We start from the raw sequence: 16,457 nt of genomic DNA, 5'->3' as shown, positions 1-16,457 counted from the left end.
AAGATAGACAGAATTGCATATATTCACCTAATTGCATCATAAGAATAAAATACATTCAGCCACAAATTGTTTGCTACGTGACATGAAAAACATCAGGTGTAAACCATCATTATAAAAGGCAATGAAGAGGATGAGGGGAGCCACCTTCTCATGGGTTTGGCTAACACAACAAATATTAGCAATAATATCAAAAGCATTAACAAAAATATCCACAGCAAAAGGAACGCAGCATTATGAAGACGTTTAACATTAAATAAATTGTCAGAGAAAGCACAGAAGAGATTTACAGAAAATGTCTTAAAGATATAGTGCAGATTTCCCTTTTTCCAGGTGGATCATCAAAATAAGTGGTCTTCTTAATTGTCAATCATTCTGTGATTTGTTTATGTAAGGCCGTCTTAGGTGCTTATCCCCAGTTAGCTATCTTTTTCTGCACATGCGCACTTTCAGACGAATATCTGTGGTGAGCTACGGTCTCAGCCAGTCATTGAAGCTTGTCTTTCCTACCGCTGTTGTTTGAAAATGGCTGAGGTTCGAAAGAGAAAAAGTGTCTGTGAAGTGTATGAAAAGAAGAGAAAGGCCCCAGAAGAGAGAAACAAGACCAGAGTCTTTTTGGAAGAATCTTTTACATAATAGCGTACACTGAAAGCACATGTTGGGTCTCCCATTGATGCCTTGGTTACAAAGTTTCTACTCACAGGTAAAGTTTGGCATGCTATTTGGGGAAATCCATTTCACATCACTGCTAGTAAATGTCATCTACCTCTATATTGTAACTTTTCTGGGAAGATAAGGTTATTTATTGCGCTCATGCATGCTCTTTCACGCATTTAATGGGCGTTCCTTCTCGGGATCAGGTACAGGGTTGTGCACGTGCATTTTTGTGGAGAGAGTGGGTCTTTTAAAAAGTTTGTGAAAATCCTCTACTGCACCTTTAAGTCAAACTCCTACTTTTAAATTTTGGTGCTAGCATCCAGGCTTGTGGAATAAGGCAATCAATTTTGAAATTTTATTTCGAACGACCTTAATATGCGGTTTCCATTATAACTTATGATCTAATATTACCCCAAGAATTGTCTTTCTTTTTCCCTTTCTAAAATGACTTCCTCAACCTTTAGGTCTTCATTTGTTTGTTACTAAATACAAATCTATTTAGTTTTTCTTATATTAAAATATTATTTGTTTTTATCACACCAATGCTAGAGTTTAGACAATTATTTAGTCAGAAGTAGTCATTCAGTCAAAAGTTACTGAATATTGTCTCTTGATACATACAGGGTTGTGTTGTCAGCAAAAAGCATAGGTCTTAATAATTGATAAACCAGACAACTATCAATGATATACAATATAAACAGCTTTGGACCAATTAGAAAACCCTGGGGAACACCGCAAATTACACCAAGCCTCTCTGAGTTCATTGAACTGATCATACTGACAACTGTTATCAAGAACTTTTCATAGCCGGTCCTCTTAAGCCATGCTTCTGATTGACAGTTATCTTTTGTATCTCTCCTTCTGTCCCCTATTTGGCCTCGGCAGATGGCCACACACACTGAGCCTGGTTCTGCAGGAAGGTTTCTTTCTGTTAAAAGGGAGATTTCTTCTCCACTGTCATTACAGGTAGGCTTGGTGTGAGGGATTGCTGTCAAGTCAATGAGTCGATGCAATCAGGTTGTTTTCCTTAGATAGAAATTTTTTACCAATTTGTTTGTATGATCTGGTTGAATTGTCTCTGTAAAGTGTAGTGAGATGCCATGTGTTGTGAATTGGCACTATATATACCTAAATGAACTGAATTGATTATTTATTTATATATATATATATATATATATATATATATATATATATATATATATATATATATATATATATATATATATATATATATATATATATATATATACATACTGGGGTTGACTTGATAATGTAAATGTCTATGTATTTATATTTTATATGTTTGTTCCTTTCTCTCTGTTTGGGGTATAAATGCACAATATATCCCAAACTGGGTCAAAAGGAAACAAGGAAAATATAAATACATTGGCTCTAGAGAGACTTTAGCTTCACATCCACTCATTTTCACATTATTTCATGAAACAAGTTTTAACTTATATATTTCATTTGCTGTCAAAAGCCAGTGAATGCTGTGTATTTCAGGTGGTAAAAGTTAAACAGAATAGCTGATAATTGGACCTTATCTAATCTAACTATATTTTATCTTTATTTATCTGCAGGGTTACACTTAGTCTCATATTTCCTCCATGCACTCCTTATTTATAAATGACAAAGCTTGACTTAGCCTCTTGTAACTCAACCAAACTCAACTTTATTTATAAAGCCCTTTAAAACAACCACAGCTGCCACAAAGTGCTGTATATATCAAGTAAAGTTAATATATTTTAAACAATTTAAAGGAATAAAACAAATATAATAAAATACATTCATTAAAACAAATAAAACCTTTATAATAAAAAAAAAGAACAATAAACAAAACATAAAGAGTATCATGCTGTGTGAAAAGTCAAAGAACAAAATAGGTTTTAAGATGAGTTTTAAAAATAGTCAAGAAGATTGTCTGATGAGGAGGTGGATCTTATTCGATAATTTTGGAGCAGCAACCACAAGCTCTGTCTCCTCTGAGCTTCACCTAGAGGAAGCATAGGGATGAAGAAGCTCAGAGAGGTTTTTTAAACCTTTTAAAGATTTAAAAAATATATATATATTAAAATGAACTCTAAAATGCACAGGCAGCCAATTAAGGGAGGCCAGAATGGGAGGCATGTGCTCCCTCTAACATACTTCATTAAAAAGGCATGTAGCTGCATTTGCACCAACTGGAGACGTGCGAGGGAGGACTGGCTCACTCCAAAATAAAGTGCTTTACAGTAGTCCAGCCGAGATGTAACAAAGGCATGGATAACCGTTTCAAAGGTATGTAAGTTTTCCTTTTTTTGCTAATTCTTTGTTAATCTGCATATGCTTTTATTCTTATTTCAAGCTCCACTGGGGAGAAATGTGTGCTATAAGACTTTCTATCCTCTTCCTGCTGCTGAGGTGGATCTGAGGTCATGTTCTCCTGCTCTGAAATGGAAAAACCAGAATATCACAGAGCTGAAGAGATACTGTGATTTATCTATTCCATGACAAATTTCTCTGAGGAGACAATAAAGTAATATTTATTCTACTCTAATGACTCAGGATATCCCCTCTCTAGTCAAACTAAGATAAGCTGATGTTAAAAAACAATGTCCTGTTCATTTCAGCACAGAACTCTAGGTGGAGCTGTGTCTTTTTTAATTAAAAGTCACCAGGTTTTATGGTCATGCTCATCATGTTATATAAGAAGGAGAGAAATCTGTGTGAATAGAAACAAACTAGAACCCTAAACAAACTTTTTACAGCTCTAAATGAATCAGCTAGTATTTATGCTAATGTGGAAACTTAAATATCTCTGAGAAATTCAGTTATCCTTGATGATATTTTCTGTCTTATTTCTGGATCTCGAATTCTATTGAGAGACTTTCTCAACTCTGCGATGCTGCTTTTTCGATAGAAGGTTTCTTCTGGAATCTCTGCTGCCTTAATGTGGAACTCAATTGACTGCTTCCTCTCATTTTTAAAGAAATATAAATGTTTTGCATAACGGTTGTAAAGCATCTGTTTTCCAACTGGATCTAGGTCATTTTTTTCCAGCAGCTTCTTGTAGATCTGGTCAGCGTTCCCGTCTTTTTTCTTTGCATATATGGATGCTAAAGTTATATTATCTTCAAGAGAAAATTCAGGATCGGCATTAGTCACTTCCTCCCAGAGTTCGATTGCTTTATCGATCGTCCTCTTGTCATGTTTGAAATCCTTGGAAAATATCTTCTCTTTAAGACGCTCTGCATCAGATCTGTCTTGCTTTTTTCTCTGGTTCTTCTTTGAAAATTCCTCAGCGTTGTCGTCACATTCAAACTTTCTGTTCAGACGCAGTAATAGTCTGATTCCAGTGTAATGGTTGGCAGGCAGCTTCTTCAGCTTTTCAGACAACTCCAGAGCTTCATTCTTTTTTTCTATTCCTTTTGCACTTCCTGCCTCCAGATAAAGAGCAGCAATACATAAGTTGTCTGGATCTCGTTCTTTGGCAGATTTCAGCGTCTCCAGCATGTCAGTGTACAGTTCCTGTAAGTTTTCTTTAAAGACCTCTGCTGATAATATGGCGCAGCTACTCTGCCATTCCATGTTGTCTGGCTGCATCCTTACTGCTCTCTGGAAGAGCTCTGCAGCCTGCAGCTTCTTCTCTTTGTCAAGCTTCATCAGGGTCCAGGCCTTCTCAGCACAGACCTCTGGGTGGAGCTCTTCTTCAGGTGGAGCTGGGTATTCTCTCATTAGAGCTTCAATCTTTGAGAGGTAATCCTGACTCTTCTCATCTTCACCCATAAGATGGTGCAGCCAAGCCAGATTCCCAAAGTTCACCATCAACCAGGGACCTTCATCTGAGTTTTTAAGACGCTGGAAGGTCTCAGTGGCTCGTCTGAAGAACTTCAGGGCCTCTTCAGAGGAGCCCAGCATGTACTGGATGAACCCCTGCAGGTTGTAGATGTCACCCAGCCAGATGTTTCCCTCATCTGTGGCGATGTCCTCCAGTGCATCTCTGAGATAGTTCAGTTTGAACTTGGTAGGTTCTAGATTCCAGGTAAAGTAGCACTGCAAGGCGTTCAGTTTGGATTCCAAGGCCTCTGTAGAACTGATGAGAAAATCAAATAAAGTACAAGAAAGAAGATTGATTAGATATGGGATTTTAATTTGCTTTTAAATTCTTTGAAATGAATTATATGATATATTCTTAAGATGAGAAAATAAATTTAAAAAGAGGCAAGACATTATGATGAGAGCAGAAATTATGATCCAACAAAGGTGGGGAAAATATCTACAACTGGGAACTTATCTAGATTAAAATATTTTTGTCCTCCAGTGCATCACTGAGATAGTTTAGTTTGTATTTGGAAAGTTCTAGACCCCAGGTGAAGTGGCACTGCAAGGCGTTCAGTTTGGACTCCAAAGACGACATGGAGCTGATAAGAAAGATGTTAAAATAAATGTTAAAAAAAACAACAACTGGAATGTTGATACAATCTGTCCTGCAAATTTCCAACAAATGAAAGTAATTATAGCAGTGATAAGCAACAAAGGGAGGAAACTAAAAAAATAGGTAAATGTGGGTAGAAGGGAGAAGTCTCGCAGTTGAATAATATTAACTTGATTATGAGTTCTTTCTCTAGAAGGGACCTCTGTTACCCCTATCCCACTGGCTGAAAAGCCTGATGAGACATGGTGTCATGGTTTTGGTTCTGTTTAAGTTTTATCTTTGCGTTTTCATTGTTTTTTTTGTTTTTTTTTGTGTTATTCTAGTTATTTTTGATTATATTTGAGTTCTTAGGTATTTCCTTTTTGCCCTCTTTTCTCTGTCTCCTTTTCCCAAGCTCCCTTCTAGACTCCTTTTTCACCTTCTCCCAATCTGCTGATTAGCCTGGTCTTTGTTTGTCTCTCCCATATATGCTCCTCCTGCTCAGTCACTGTGGCTGGTTTGTCGACATTTCTTTGCCCCCTTGCTGTGAGTATTCCTGGTTCTCAATATTTGTGGATTTTGTAGATTTATGTTTTTGGATTTTTGCTTCTGTTACCCATTTTGTTATTAAATCTGCAAGTAACCACCTTCAGCTTCAGTCTCTGCATTTGGATCCTCTTCAAACCACCACGCAACCTGAGACCTGGGAACAGTCGGCTTTTAGTGGCAGTGGGAACAGCTCACTGACTTGTGTCTACCCGGGTCAAACGTCTCAGGAAGTGTTAAAATCACCTCTGCTCTGATTTGCATGCTGTGGGAACATCAGACCCCTGGTGATCTGCTAATGTATTGGAAACCATTGAGTGCAACGTACGGATGTCAACACATTCCGCAAGTCGTGTCTGATCTAGCAAACGGTTAATTGTTTCTTAATGCAGCTGCAAACATATTTTAACAACCATCAGTACGACTGTCCTCTGCTGTCTATCAATGATCACGTCTGGGCACTTCCGACCAACATACAGACAGACAAGACACCTAAATAGCAGTGTAACAGGAAAAAAATGGTTAAAACTGTCCTCAGGTAACACAGAGTAATACTACATATACCTCAGCGATAGTATCTAGGTGTTACTTTATTGTATGTCTCGTACCATGTCCTTTGGTTGTGCTGTTCTTTTTACATCTCTTTGCAGGTGATAAGGCAGACTGAAAATGTTTTATTATTATCTCCTTTTAATTTCCTCTTTCTTTCATCTTTTCTCCTGTTTTTCTGTTTTTCCTTTCCTGTTCTACTTACATTGCAGTGTCCATATAATCTGTAAAACTCCCTCAATAACTATGATAAAGCAATGTATATGCATAAAACAAGTGGAAAACTATGGCAATTGCCATACTGCTACACTTGTGAAAGTAAAATCTGTTGGGCTCTTTTTGCCATCAAGACAATTATTCTTATTGCCACATTGTCAGACAGGACACTGTAAAAAAAATAAATATAAAAAAACTGTCCTTTAAGCATTTTGCAAATAATTCAACTTAACACAAAATTATCTGTTTGAGCAAATATTCAATAGTAATTTAAACTGTCTTGCTTATGTGCAGAGAAAATCAACAACTGTTATTCAAAAATCACTCGCTTCCTCACAAGTTTACATTGAATCATCAAATAAATCCAGATTTAACTGAAATGACTAAAATTAAATCCAACAGAAGAGATGGTTTGTAATATTCCTCCTTAATCTTTCACTCACCTCATGTTCCAGCTGCTTTTGTTTAGAATCACTTCAAAGTTTATGATTTTTTTAAGCCTCTCCAGTGAATTTCTACTGTAAAGTTCTCAATCTGAGTTAAGACACTTTTATGCTATGAGAATTCAGAAACGTTTTTAGGGCGAGGTTCAACAAAAGGAAACCTGTTTAACTAGTCTGGGAGAGGTTGGAATTTTGTTGCTGTTTGAGCTGACAGTAGTGGAAACTTAAAGGTATGTGTAATAGTTACAGGGATTTACAGACATAAATGGTATATGTAATAAGGTGACCAGATTTCTGAAATCAAATCTGGGGACAGTTCCAGCTTGTAGATAAAAATAAACACATATCATTAAAATTAAAACACTAAACTGGGACAGTGATGCTTTCATCTATTTTCACATATTTTTAAATACTTAAACAACAAAAATCAAGTGTAAAATGCAGAAATGTACCTTTCCTATTTGCTAAGATTAATAAAATTAGTCAGTCGTTGATGTTTATTAGTGCCATCTGGTCATTCCGTCTTCTCTGCTCTTCCCTTTACATTTTTTCTTTCTGGCTGACTTCAGCCTGTTCTCTGTTTTACTCTTCTAAGTAGATTTTTCTTCTTTCTCTTCAGCTGATCTTAACATCAGTTTTCCTATTTTTTTCTGCTGTCTTCTAATCTTCCTCTCCTACCAATCTTACATATTCTAAAACAGGGATATAATGCAGTCAAAATCACACCTGATTAAATACTAAAAAGGCTTTCACCTCAAAACAACCAAATAAATGAACATTAAACAGGTGGTTATCTCTTCCTCCATCATTCTCAGATCATGCAGGTCTTGTCTCATTCAGTTTTCCTTTAACTGCCTCTTATTTTTTTATAATGAGAAATTTTCATATTTCTAAACTGAAAGGTAGAAAAGTAGACCTAAGCCTGATGATGATGATGCCGATGAAGATTTATTTTGTCATTTTGTATACACGAGTGTAAACAAAAAGACATTTTGTTTAAAACAGCTCTAGAAAGTTTCATTTTTTAAAGTGCAGCCTTTAAAACAGTAATAAATACATAAAGTACATAAAAACATAAGCCTGGAAGTCTATGCTCATAAATCACAAACATATAACAGCAGAACAAATTACGACTCTACTTACAATAACTATCTTAAGATATAAACTAAAGGTAAGCGATCAGTTCTACAAACACCTTTAAGCAAACCCTTGTTTTTCTTTTGAGAACCTTTGTACCAGATTAGAGCCTTACAACGAGTTTTCAATCATTCTTTTTAATTATATAAGAATCTATTTCCTCATGACAGCTGCAGCCAATGGTCTGTCTTACTTTTTGTTGATTGTTTATGTTACGTTTCCGGTGTCCTGCCAAGGTAGCCAATCCCTGACAGAATTATTATCACCTTGCTGCGAGCATGCACAGAGTAGGAGCCAATCGAGTTCACTCCGCCTCAATTCCATAATGGTAGAAGATACAGCAACTGGAAATCACTATAAAACTCACATATAGATTTAAGCACTAAATACGACATGGGATAAAGTAATATTCCTACTGGGCATAGCCTATAATATGTACTCGTACACTCCATTCACTATTTTATTTTTATTATAAGAACATGGTTAACAACAGTTTTCAATGAGATGAGAACATTCAGACACTGTGAAACATTTAGATAATTTTTTTATGGAACATGTTGAAATTTATAAGGAGCCGTTGGCTTTCAGCAGAAGGAGTTTACACTGTTTTGAAGCAAACACTCGTGTTTTTTTTTTCTTTTATCAATGTCACTGGGGATATTCTGCCACAGCATGTTAAGGGGAGAATAAAATAACGTCGCTCATCTTTAATAAAGATAACACATCTCAAGTTTCACTTTTAGTAGTTTGGAACTGAGGCGGAGTGAACTCGATCAGCTCTTCCTAATCCATGCGCGTTAACGACGAGGGGATACAAATTCTATATAATTCTGTATAATTGAACTTTATTAATCTTTATTGATCTTGCACTGGAGAAATTCTCTCTCTGCATTTAACCCATCCCCTTGGGAAGTTGTCTGCCACTGTGTGGTGCCCGGGGAGCAGTGTGGGGGTTAAAGATCTTGCTCAGGAACCCAGAGTGCAGGCTGTGGGGCTTGAACCGGGTACTTGCAACCTTCTCAGAGCAAAAGGGCACTGCTCTAAGCAAGGTTGTAACCACCCTTTGTGAAGCCCAGGCTAACTGATGCAATATTGTATCCACTATTGATATCTCTCAAATTCAGTAATAAAAAGTGTACTTTGGAAAAAAAAGAAAAACCCAAAACATAAAAAAAACATTGAATTTTTTTTTTTTCCGGCTTCATAAAGGAAACAAATATAAAGCATATAAAAGTCCAAACAGGCCAAGTTTCTCAGGGAGGTTCTGCAGATTATTTAACACATTCCTAAACAATGATGACAGTAGACACTAAATTAGTTGGACATCTTCATCTTCATACTTGTGTTGATGACTCATCAGTGTTACAACTCTGGGATCAGGAAAAACCTGTATTGTTCTGTTCGGAGTAGAAAAAGAAAAAAAAGAAGAGTCCGATGGCACAAAGCGCTGCATGGTGGTGCATTTTAAGCTGTGTTCTTGTTGGATATGTGTATGGACGTGTTATGAATTGAAGCTATATAAATAAATGGAATCAAATTGATGCCGGTTATTGAAACAGAATGGATTTATCACATGTTGCCATTGACCCTGAGACGTGTTGCAACTGTCCCAGGTATGGGGTGGGTTGTTACAGTTTACTTTTGTATGGATATTGTGAAAGACCAATCTAATGTTATCATGCTGCAATTTTTTGGACAATTAGCAAACAGATATATGTATAATATATAAAATATATAAATAAACAATTTGTGTGGGCTCAGTTGTCTCAGAGTATTTGGGAGAAAAGAGCAAGGAGTTGCAACCATTCCCAGTCTCCTCTACTGTTAGGCTTTAAATAGAACTATAAACTACTAAAGTGGTAATTTGGCCAGTACTACCCACATCTCATGTCCCTGCTCTATATCTAATCACCTTACCTTGTTTTCTTTTGGTCCAAATGAAACTGAGGCTTCAGAAGCTTTGTAATGCAAAAAAATAAGCTACAGGTAAAACAGATAAAGTTAAGACACAAAGGAAGTAAAAGCCACAAGCTTTTAATACTATTATAATTATCAACAGCAGAACAGGAGACATTACAGCATGTGGAGCAAAACCTCAAAGAATCTTTGACAAACTAATTAAATATCCAATTCGAGTGGAGGCATCTGAACTTCAGCATGAGAAAGACATTAAAATTGTTGCAGATTTGATGTTGATTATTATTCTTCGATGTTCAGCGAGGTTAAAAATGCTTGGATTTTCTTGCATATTTCAGAGTCATTGTTTTTTTCCAATACCTTCTTCAACTCTGTGATGCTCTTCTGTTGATACTTGGATTGCTCTTGAATCTCTGCTGCCTTCATGTGGTATTTAATAGACTCTTCACTATCTTTCTTAATGAAGTATAAATGTTTTGCATAACGACAGTAAAGCATCTGTTTTTCTGCTGGGTCCAAATCTTTTCTGTCCAGCAACTCGCTGTACATCTGGTCAGCTTTCTTTATGTCTACCTTTGTATGAACATCTGCAAGAGATATTTTTTCTTCTAGGGAACTTTCAGGGTAAGCCTTTATCACTTCCTCCCACAAACGGATTGCCTTGTCTATTATTCTGGTATCAGGATTGCCTCGATCAGAAAAAATATTCTTTGTCAGCCATTTTGCAGCAGACCTTTTAGCATAACGTGAATTAGGATTTCTTCTTAAGGCCTCAGTGACTATTTCAGCAGCTGCATCTACAGATATGTGCTTTCTGTAAAGAGAAAGTAATGGCTCGAAACCACTGTAGTTGTTAATTGGCCTTTCTAAAATCCTTTCAGCTAGTTCTCTTGCTTGATTCTTAACTGAAGCAGCTTGTGCCTCCAGATAAAGAGCAGCAACACATAAGTTGTCTGGATCTCGTTCCGTGGCAGATCTCAGTCGCTCCAAATTTTCAGTGTGAAGTTTATTTATATCTTCTTTTAACCTTTGTGCTGATAATATGGCCCCGCTGCTCTGCCATTCCACGTTGTCTGGCTGCATCCTCACTGCTCTCTGGAAGAGCTCTGCAGCCTGCAGCTTCTTCTCTTTGTCAAACGTCATCAGGGTCCAGGCCTTCTCAGCACAGACCTCTGGGTGGAGCTCTTCCTCAGGTGGAGCTGGGTATTCTCTCATTAGAGCTTCAACCTTTGACAGGTAATCTTGACTTTTCTCATCCTCACCCATAAGATGGTGCAGCCAAGCCAGATTCCCAAAGTTCACTATCAACCAGGGACCTTCATCAGAGTTTTTAAGACGCTGGAAGGTCTCAGTGGCTTTGCTGAAGATGTTTAGGGCCTGTTCAGAGGAGCCGAGCTTGTACTGGATGAACCCCTGCAGGTTGTAGATGTGACCCAGCCAGACGTTTCCCTCCTCTGTGCTGATGTCCTGCAGTCTATACCTGAGATACATCAGGTTTTGACGGTTAGCTTCCAGATTCCAGGTGAAATGGCACTGCAAGGCCTTCAGTCTGGACTCCAAAGTCTCTGTAGAACTGATTGGAAAAACATGTGAAATAAGAAAGAAGAGTAATCAGATATGGGATTTAAGATATACTGCAGCCCCTGGAGAAACATAATATGATGGAGGAAGGAAACTGATTAGATATTCTAATGAAAAGAGAAAAGAAAGGGGAGAGGAAGACAGGAGAGAGATAAAGCTGAGGAAAAAATCTTTATCAGACTGAACTAAAGAAAACCTAAACTGTTCAAAAACCAAATTTAAGTCCAATTAACACAGATGAATATTTGATCTCATATTTTGCATTTTTCCATCACTTACTTCATGATCCAGCTGTTTTCTATGTGAATCCGTTTGAAGGTTAGTGGATTCTAAAGCTTCTCCAGCGTCTCAGCGAGAGGTTCTCCTGGAAAGTTTTCAATCTGAGCTCAGAGACACTTTTAGCTGCAGAAAGTGACAGAGAAGCTGTTGGAAGGAGGCTGGACTAAAGGAGAGAAACCGGTCCAACCAGTCCAGGAGAGGCTGCATACAAGTTTCCCTTTGATTCAACTTACAGGTAAATAGAAATTTAATCGGAGAACCAAAAAAAATTTAATTAAAAATTTAGTTTCAGATTCCTATTTTAAAACCTATATTTTTATTTAAACTATTAATGAGGGTTTATTTCTATTTAGTTGTTGATAATTCAGGCAGCACATGTTCTTTTGAGTAAACAGAAGAAAAATTAAGAATATTTCCCCATTTCTCTCTTGGTTCCAGCTACCAATCTGGTGGCTGGCTCTTCATTTTAGAAAATCAAAATAGATGTTGATAAATAGATGTTGATACAAAATAAACAGATTAAATATTTACCTGAACTTTCAACTCAGTTCCATTTATAAGTTTTATAATAATTAGAAAGTGGTTAAAAAAAATGATGATGAACAGTTAGACCTGTTCCCCGTGCATGTTGGACTCCAGCATGGCTGGCATCTGAAACCGGTCTTGTTCTATGGACAGGATTTCTGGGCACAGTAAAGGGCTAGAGGGGTCTCTGGTTAAAGGACATGGGGATTTCATCTCTGCTTTTCGAAGATGATATGGTTCTGCTGGATCCCTCCTGTTTAGACCTACAGCGTGCACTGGGGCCGTTTGCAGCCAAGCGTGAAGCGGCCAGGATGAGAGTCAGCTCTTCCAAGTCCGTGACCATGGAAAGCTGGCTTGTCCCCTTCAGGTTGGGGAGAATTCACAAAAGTTTTGAAAAGTGACCCTGTGTGACTTGAATCTTTTGATATCTGGCTGTCCAAGTGCACAGTCCTATCCGAGCTAAGTTTCGGAATGTTTATAGAACTTAAAAGTGCAAAAAATCTTTTTAAAATGATTTAAATTAACTTTATCTGTAATTTGGGTTGAACGTGACTACTTGGTAGTAGTGGTACATGGTACATGCTAACAATTAAGAGGACAAAGGTCCCGCTATGACTCAACATGTTAAACAGTCAACTTATAATAATGGACATATTTTTGACATGCTTATCAGTCAAACTAATTCTATTGTTTCTGTAAATGATATTGCCCTATCACACCATCTTTCTGTTCACTTTGAAACAATTTTTTATCACTGATCGACAGTTAACAAACCGTTGGCAGATGAATTGGCCTGCAATGACTGTGCAAAGTTCTTTACTGAGAAAATGAAATTAATAAGAAAAACAGTCTGTACATCCACATCAACTCCAGTTCCAATGCTGTCAGCGATTAAGGTAAACTCTGCTAAAACGCCCCAATTCTGCCAAATAAACTGCAAAAGTTAGGAAAATGTTCAGCAGCTGAGCTCCTTTCCTTGATGTTTTCCCCATGGGTTTTATTGAGAAACATTTTACCTGTTTTAGTGTCTGATTTGATCTAAATCAGCAACACATCCCTTATGTTGGGTGTTTTCCCCCAGGTCTTACAAAACGCAACTATCAAACTATTGATGAAAAAAAGCAGCTTGGACAATTAAATGCTACAGGCCAATCTCAAACCTCCCCGTCATTGGTGAAATTATTGAAAAAAGTTGTGTTTCAACAGTTAAATGCCTTATTAACTATAACCATCTGCTTTGATGTCTTCCAGTCAGGTTTCCATGCCATCCACAATACAAAGACTGCCCTGACTAAGATGTTTAATAACATTTGTATAAATTCCGACTCTGGAAGAACCATGGTGCTGGGACTTCAGGGCAGTGTTGGATACTGTTGATCACCTGATTTTATTATAAAATTATAAAGGGTAACCGTTTTTTTAAATTGCAACATAAAACTGACTAAAACCTTTTAGAATTTTAGTCGACTAAAACTGCATTAAAACGATCACATATAGAAATGAATAAAATGTGACTAAAACTAACAATAGTTTTTGTATTCTGGATGAAACTAAGATGGCGGTCAAAAACAACACTGGTTCCTGTGCTGGGTTTTGATTCTAATGAACTGCTTAAATACGCAACCAATAATTGAACACTAAACCATCTCTAATACCTTTTTGAGAGTATCTGGTCCTCTCCTTCCTGTTCTTTTCACCACATTTGCAACTGTGCAAAGAAGCCCATCCGAGTCAGTATGCCCCTGCTTTGCCATGTTGACTGCCCATTGCAGGTGACTTTCACCCAGAAGTCTGAGGATCAAATCCCACCAGGGGGATCTTATTCCTCTGTTCTTTACCTTGCCTCTTTCTGGGGTCATTGGCAGGATCCATGTGCTATGCAGGTAAACGGTCCATGGGTTGTAGCAGCATGCATGGAGCACCAGGACGTGCTAGGAAAAGCGGGGGAGAGATTTGCTAGTGTGGGGTCCTGTCACTATCCTGTTACTACTTGGCGAATGGGACATCCCTTTGGCTGACTGGTCAGTGCTCATGACTTTCACCTGGGATATATTCCCACCCTGACCCACTAAAGTGTACCTTGTCACACTTCCATGAACAAAAACTGTCACACCTTCAGAAACAGATTTCCCTTCTCTCCACTCCTTTTCTTATTTCAGATTGGCTGTCCTGCTCTTTAATCACCCAGATCGCTCTCTGCTTTTTGAATTTTCAATGTTTTGTTTTTTTTGTATTTAGTTTTAACCTTCGATTTTCCATTATAGTTTATTTTTAATTAAATTTTGGTTGGCTAACTTTTTATAATCAAATTTAATGCTTTGAGTGTAGTTTTTTTTTTTATTTAAGTTGTAGTTTTAGGCTTTTATGTAAACGACTTTCATACTGGGGCCAAGAACAGCAAAATTTCAGCAAAACAAATGAGCCTGACTGCTGCGCCTATCAACCGCTGGCAAAACACAGTAACAGCAACAACAAAAAGGAATTTAGGTTTCACATTAATGAATCATGGTGAGCACCATTTTTCCCTCTAATTTTTTATGCATATGTGCATACAGACCAGCCCCCTGAGTATACTAAGAATCAATGTGGGCAAAATCTTATAGGCACTTTGCGACCACACACCAATATTAAAGTTGTTTTAAACCCATGGGTAAGGGTCATAACAAGTTATATTGTTTATTAAAAGAATCAAAGATTTCAACAGCAATTTCTATTAGTTTATTTTATTGCAAGTGACTTGGTCCATTTGAAAAAAGGGGGAAAAAAATGTCTGTCATGAGATGTTTAGTATGTTATATATTTAAGAGTCCTTCTTTGGCCAGAGTGAGGACTGTGGTGGGAAAATTCAATTTTCTATAAATTCTATGTATTGATTTATGAGAGCTGATTTAGCATTTAATACTTTATAAATATGTTCACTCAAGGCCTAACACCTGCAAGGCCACACATTGTCTGACTGAGAAGATTTGTTTTACTCTTTATTTGGGACAGAAAATAATAATTTCGATAACAAGCCAGACTCTTTCTTGGGGTTTATTGTAACAATTTACTATCTTCCTCAACTGTCTCAAAGTTTTTCTGCAAGCTTTAAGTTAGTGAGAGAAACTATGTCTATTCAGAGCAGGGCAGAGTCTGAGGAAAAGAAAGAAAACACAGTAACTCATAAAGGTTTTCTTCCAAAGAAAACAAACAAACACAAAACACCAAAAAGGGAGTATTTTATGGACCTGCACTAAACAGATGTATTCAAACATTAAACCAGCCTCCATACCTAGGAGGAGATCCCTTTCTCCCTGGATTGATAATGAGCAGGAAACTCAAGCTCTTAGTCTAAGGGATAGAGAACAAATGCAGCCCAGGTTAAATCTTACCCAGATGCCAGACCACCACAGACCCAGGAGGGGCCGCAGAGCCAGTCATGACTTCCCTGCAGTAGCAGGTGTGAACCACACGATCAACTTTATGACATAAGATGACGACCGATGTTTTGGAATATATGTATTTAGTAAAACAGCTGTTTGCCATTTCACCCATATAAACCATAAAAAAACTTGATTGGATGGGTTTTATCTCCTGTTTGTTCCAGAGGAAAGTAATATAATCTCAGACTCCACAAAAAGGGATCTGATGAGGCCTTTTTGACAGGTTGAAAGCATGTTTTTAAAATAAATAAATAAATAAATAAATAAAATAAATAACAGGCTTCAAGCAAGTGTTAAACATTCTTTATTTAGCTCATATAGTCATTTAATTTATACCTTATTTACATAATTCTTTAAGATCAGTGTGATGTAATATTCTCATTTTAAATGTTCTGTTTTCATTATAAGCTGAAAATCTTAATCAGTAGAAATTGAGGCTTAAAACATTCTTGTGTAATTTGGGTGCTTCTCTTAATAAACCTCTGCTTGCAGTTTTACCTGCCGGTCTTTCTGGGCTTTTCTTAATCAGAAAATAAAATTAATTCTTTATTTTGACAACATCAACACTTGTATTCTACAGAAATTCAAAGTTGTAAGAGGGATGCAATAAAACATTTATTTTTTCTCATCATTTTGAACCTTTCATGCATGACTTATACTAAACAAAGCCAGGATTTTTTTTTTTATAAGGGTTTTTATATATCCTAAGGAATGTAAAACAACTTTTCAAAAAAATAAAATTCTATCTATTGTCTTTGTTCTATAACGAAATATGTATCAGTCCACTCAAGTGTA

At 37.0% G+C, this 16,457-nt stretch overlaps 2 protein-coding genes across 3 annotated transcripts; both read right to left on the bottom strand.

The window, feature by feature from the left end:
* Positions 1–2,695: 2,695 nt before the first annotated feature.
* On the bottom strand, positions 2,696–6,911 carry LOC119791219 (interferon-induced protein with tetratricopeptide repeats 2-like). 2 transcript variants are annotated; one of them, XM_038297199.1, is made up of 3 exons: positions 6,802–6,911; positions 4,960–5,054; positions 2,696–4,631 (listed from the first exon to the last, which is right to left on the bottom strand). In XM_038297199.1, the coding sequence occupies exons 1-3, from the start codon at positions 6,804–6,806 to the stop codon at positions 3,442–3,444; spliced, it is 1,290 nt and encodes a 429-aa protein (XP_038153127.1). In that variant the 5' UTR covers positions 6,807–6,911; the 3' UTR covers positions 2,696–3,441. The 2 variants fall into 2 exon arrangements, with proteins under 2 accessions (XP_038153127.1, XP_038153126.1); XM_038297198.1 differs by having other exon boundaries at positions 2,696–4,651; positions 4,980–5,054.
* A 3,170-nt stretch (positions 6,912–10,081) lies between these two features.
* Positions 10,082–11,856, bottom strand: LOC119791237 (interferon-induced protein with tetratricopeptide repeats 2-like). Its single transcript, XM_038297232.1, has 2 exons — positions 11,716–11,856; positions 10,082–11,428 (listed from the first exon to the last, which is right to left on the bottom strand). The coding sequence occupies exons 1-2, from the start codon at positions 11,718–11,720 to the stop codon at positions 10,138–10,140; spliced, it is 1,296 nt and encodes a 431-aa protein (XP_038153160.1). The 5' UTR covers positions 11,721–11,856; the 3' UTR covers positions 10,082–10,137.
* Between the last annotated feature and the right edge of the window lie 4,601 nt (positions 11,857–16,457).

This window comes from Cyprinodon tularosa, unplaced genomic scaffold (genome assembly GCF_016077235.1).
Source record: "Cyprinodon tularosa strain WSP-4 unplaced genomic scaffold, ASM1607723v1 ctg385, whole genome shotgun sequence".
Taxonomy (NCBI): domain Eukaryota; kingdom Metazoa; phylum Chordata; class Actinopteri; order Cyprinodontiformes; family Cyprinodontidae; genus Cyprinodon; species Cyprinodon tularosa.
Note: the sequence above shows the minus strand (reverse complement) of the source record. Positions and strands in the feature narration are given on the sequence as shown.

Coding starts and splice junctions, on each gene's coding strand:
- LOC119791219 (XM_038297199.1), bottom strand. Junction 4,632..4,959: donor CAAACTAAACTATCTCAGTG/ATGCACTGGAGG, acceptor ACTATCTCAGAG/ATGCACTGGAGGACATCGCC.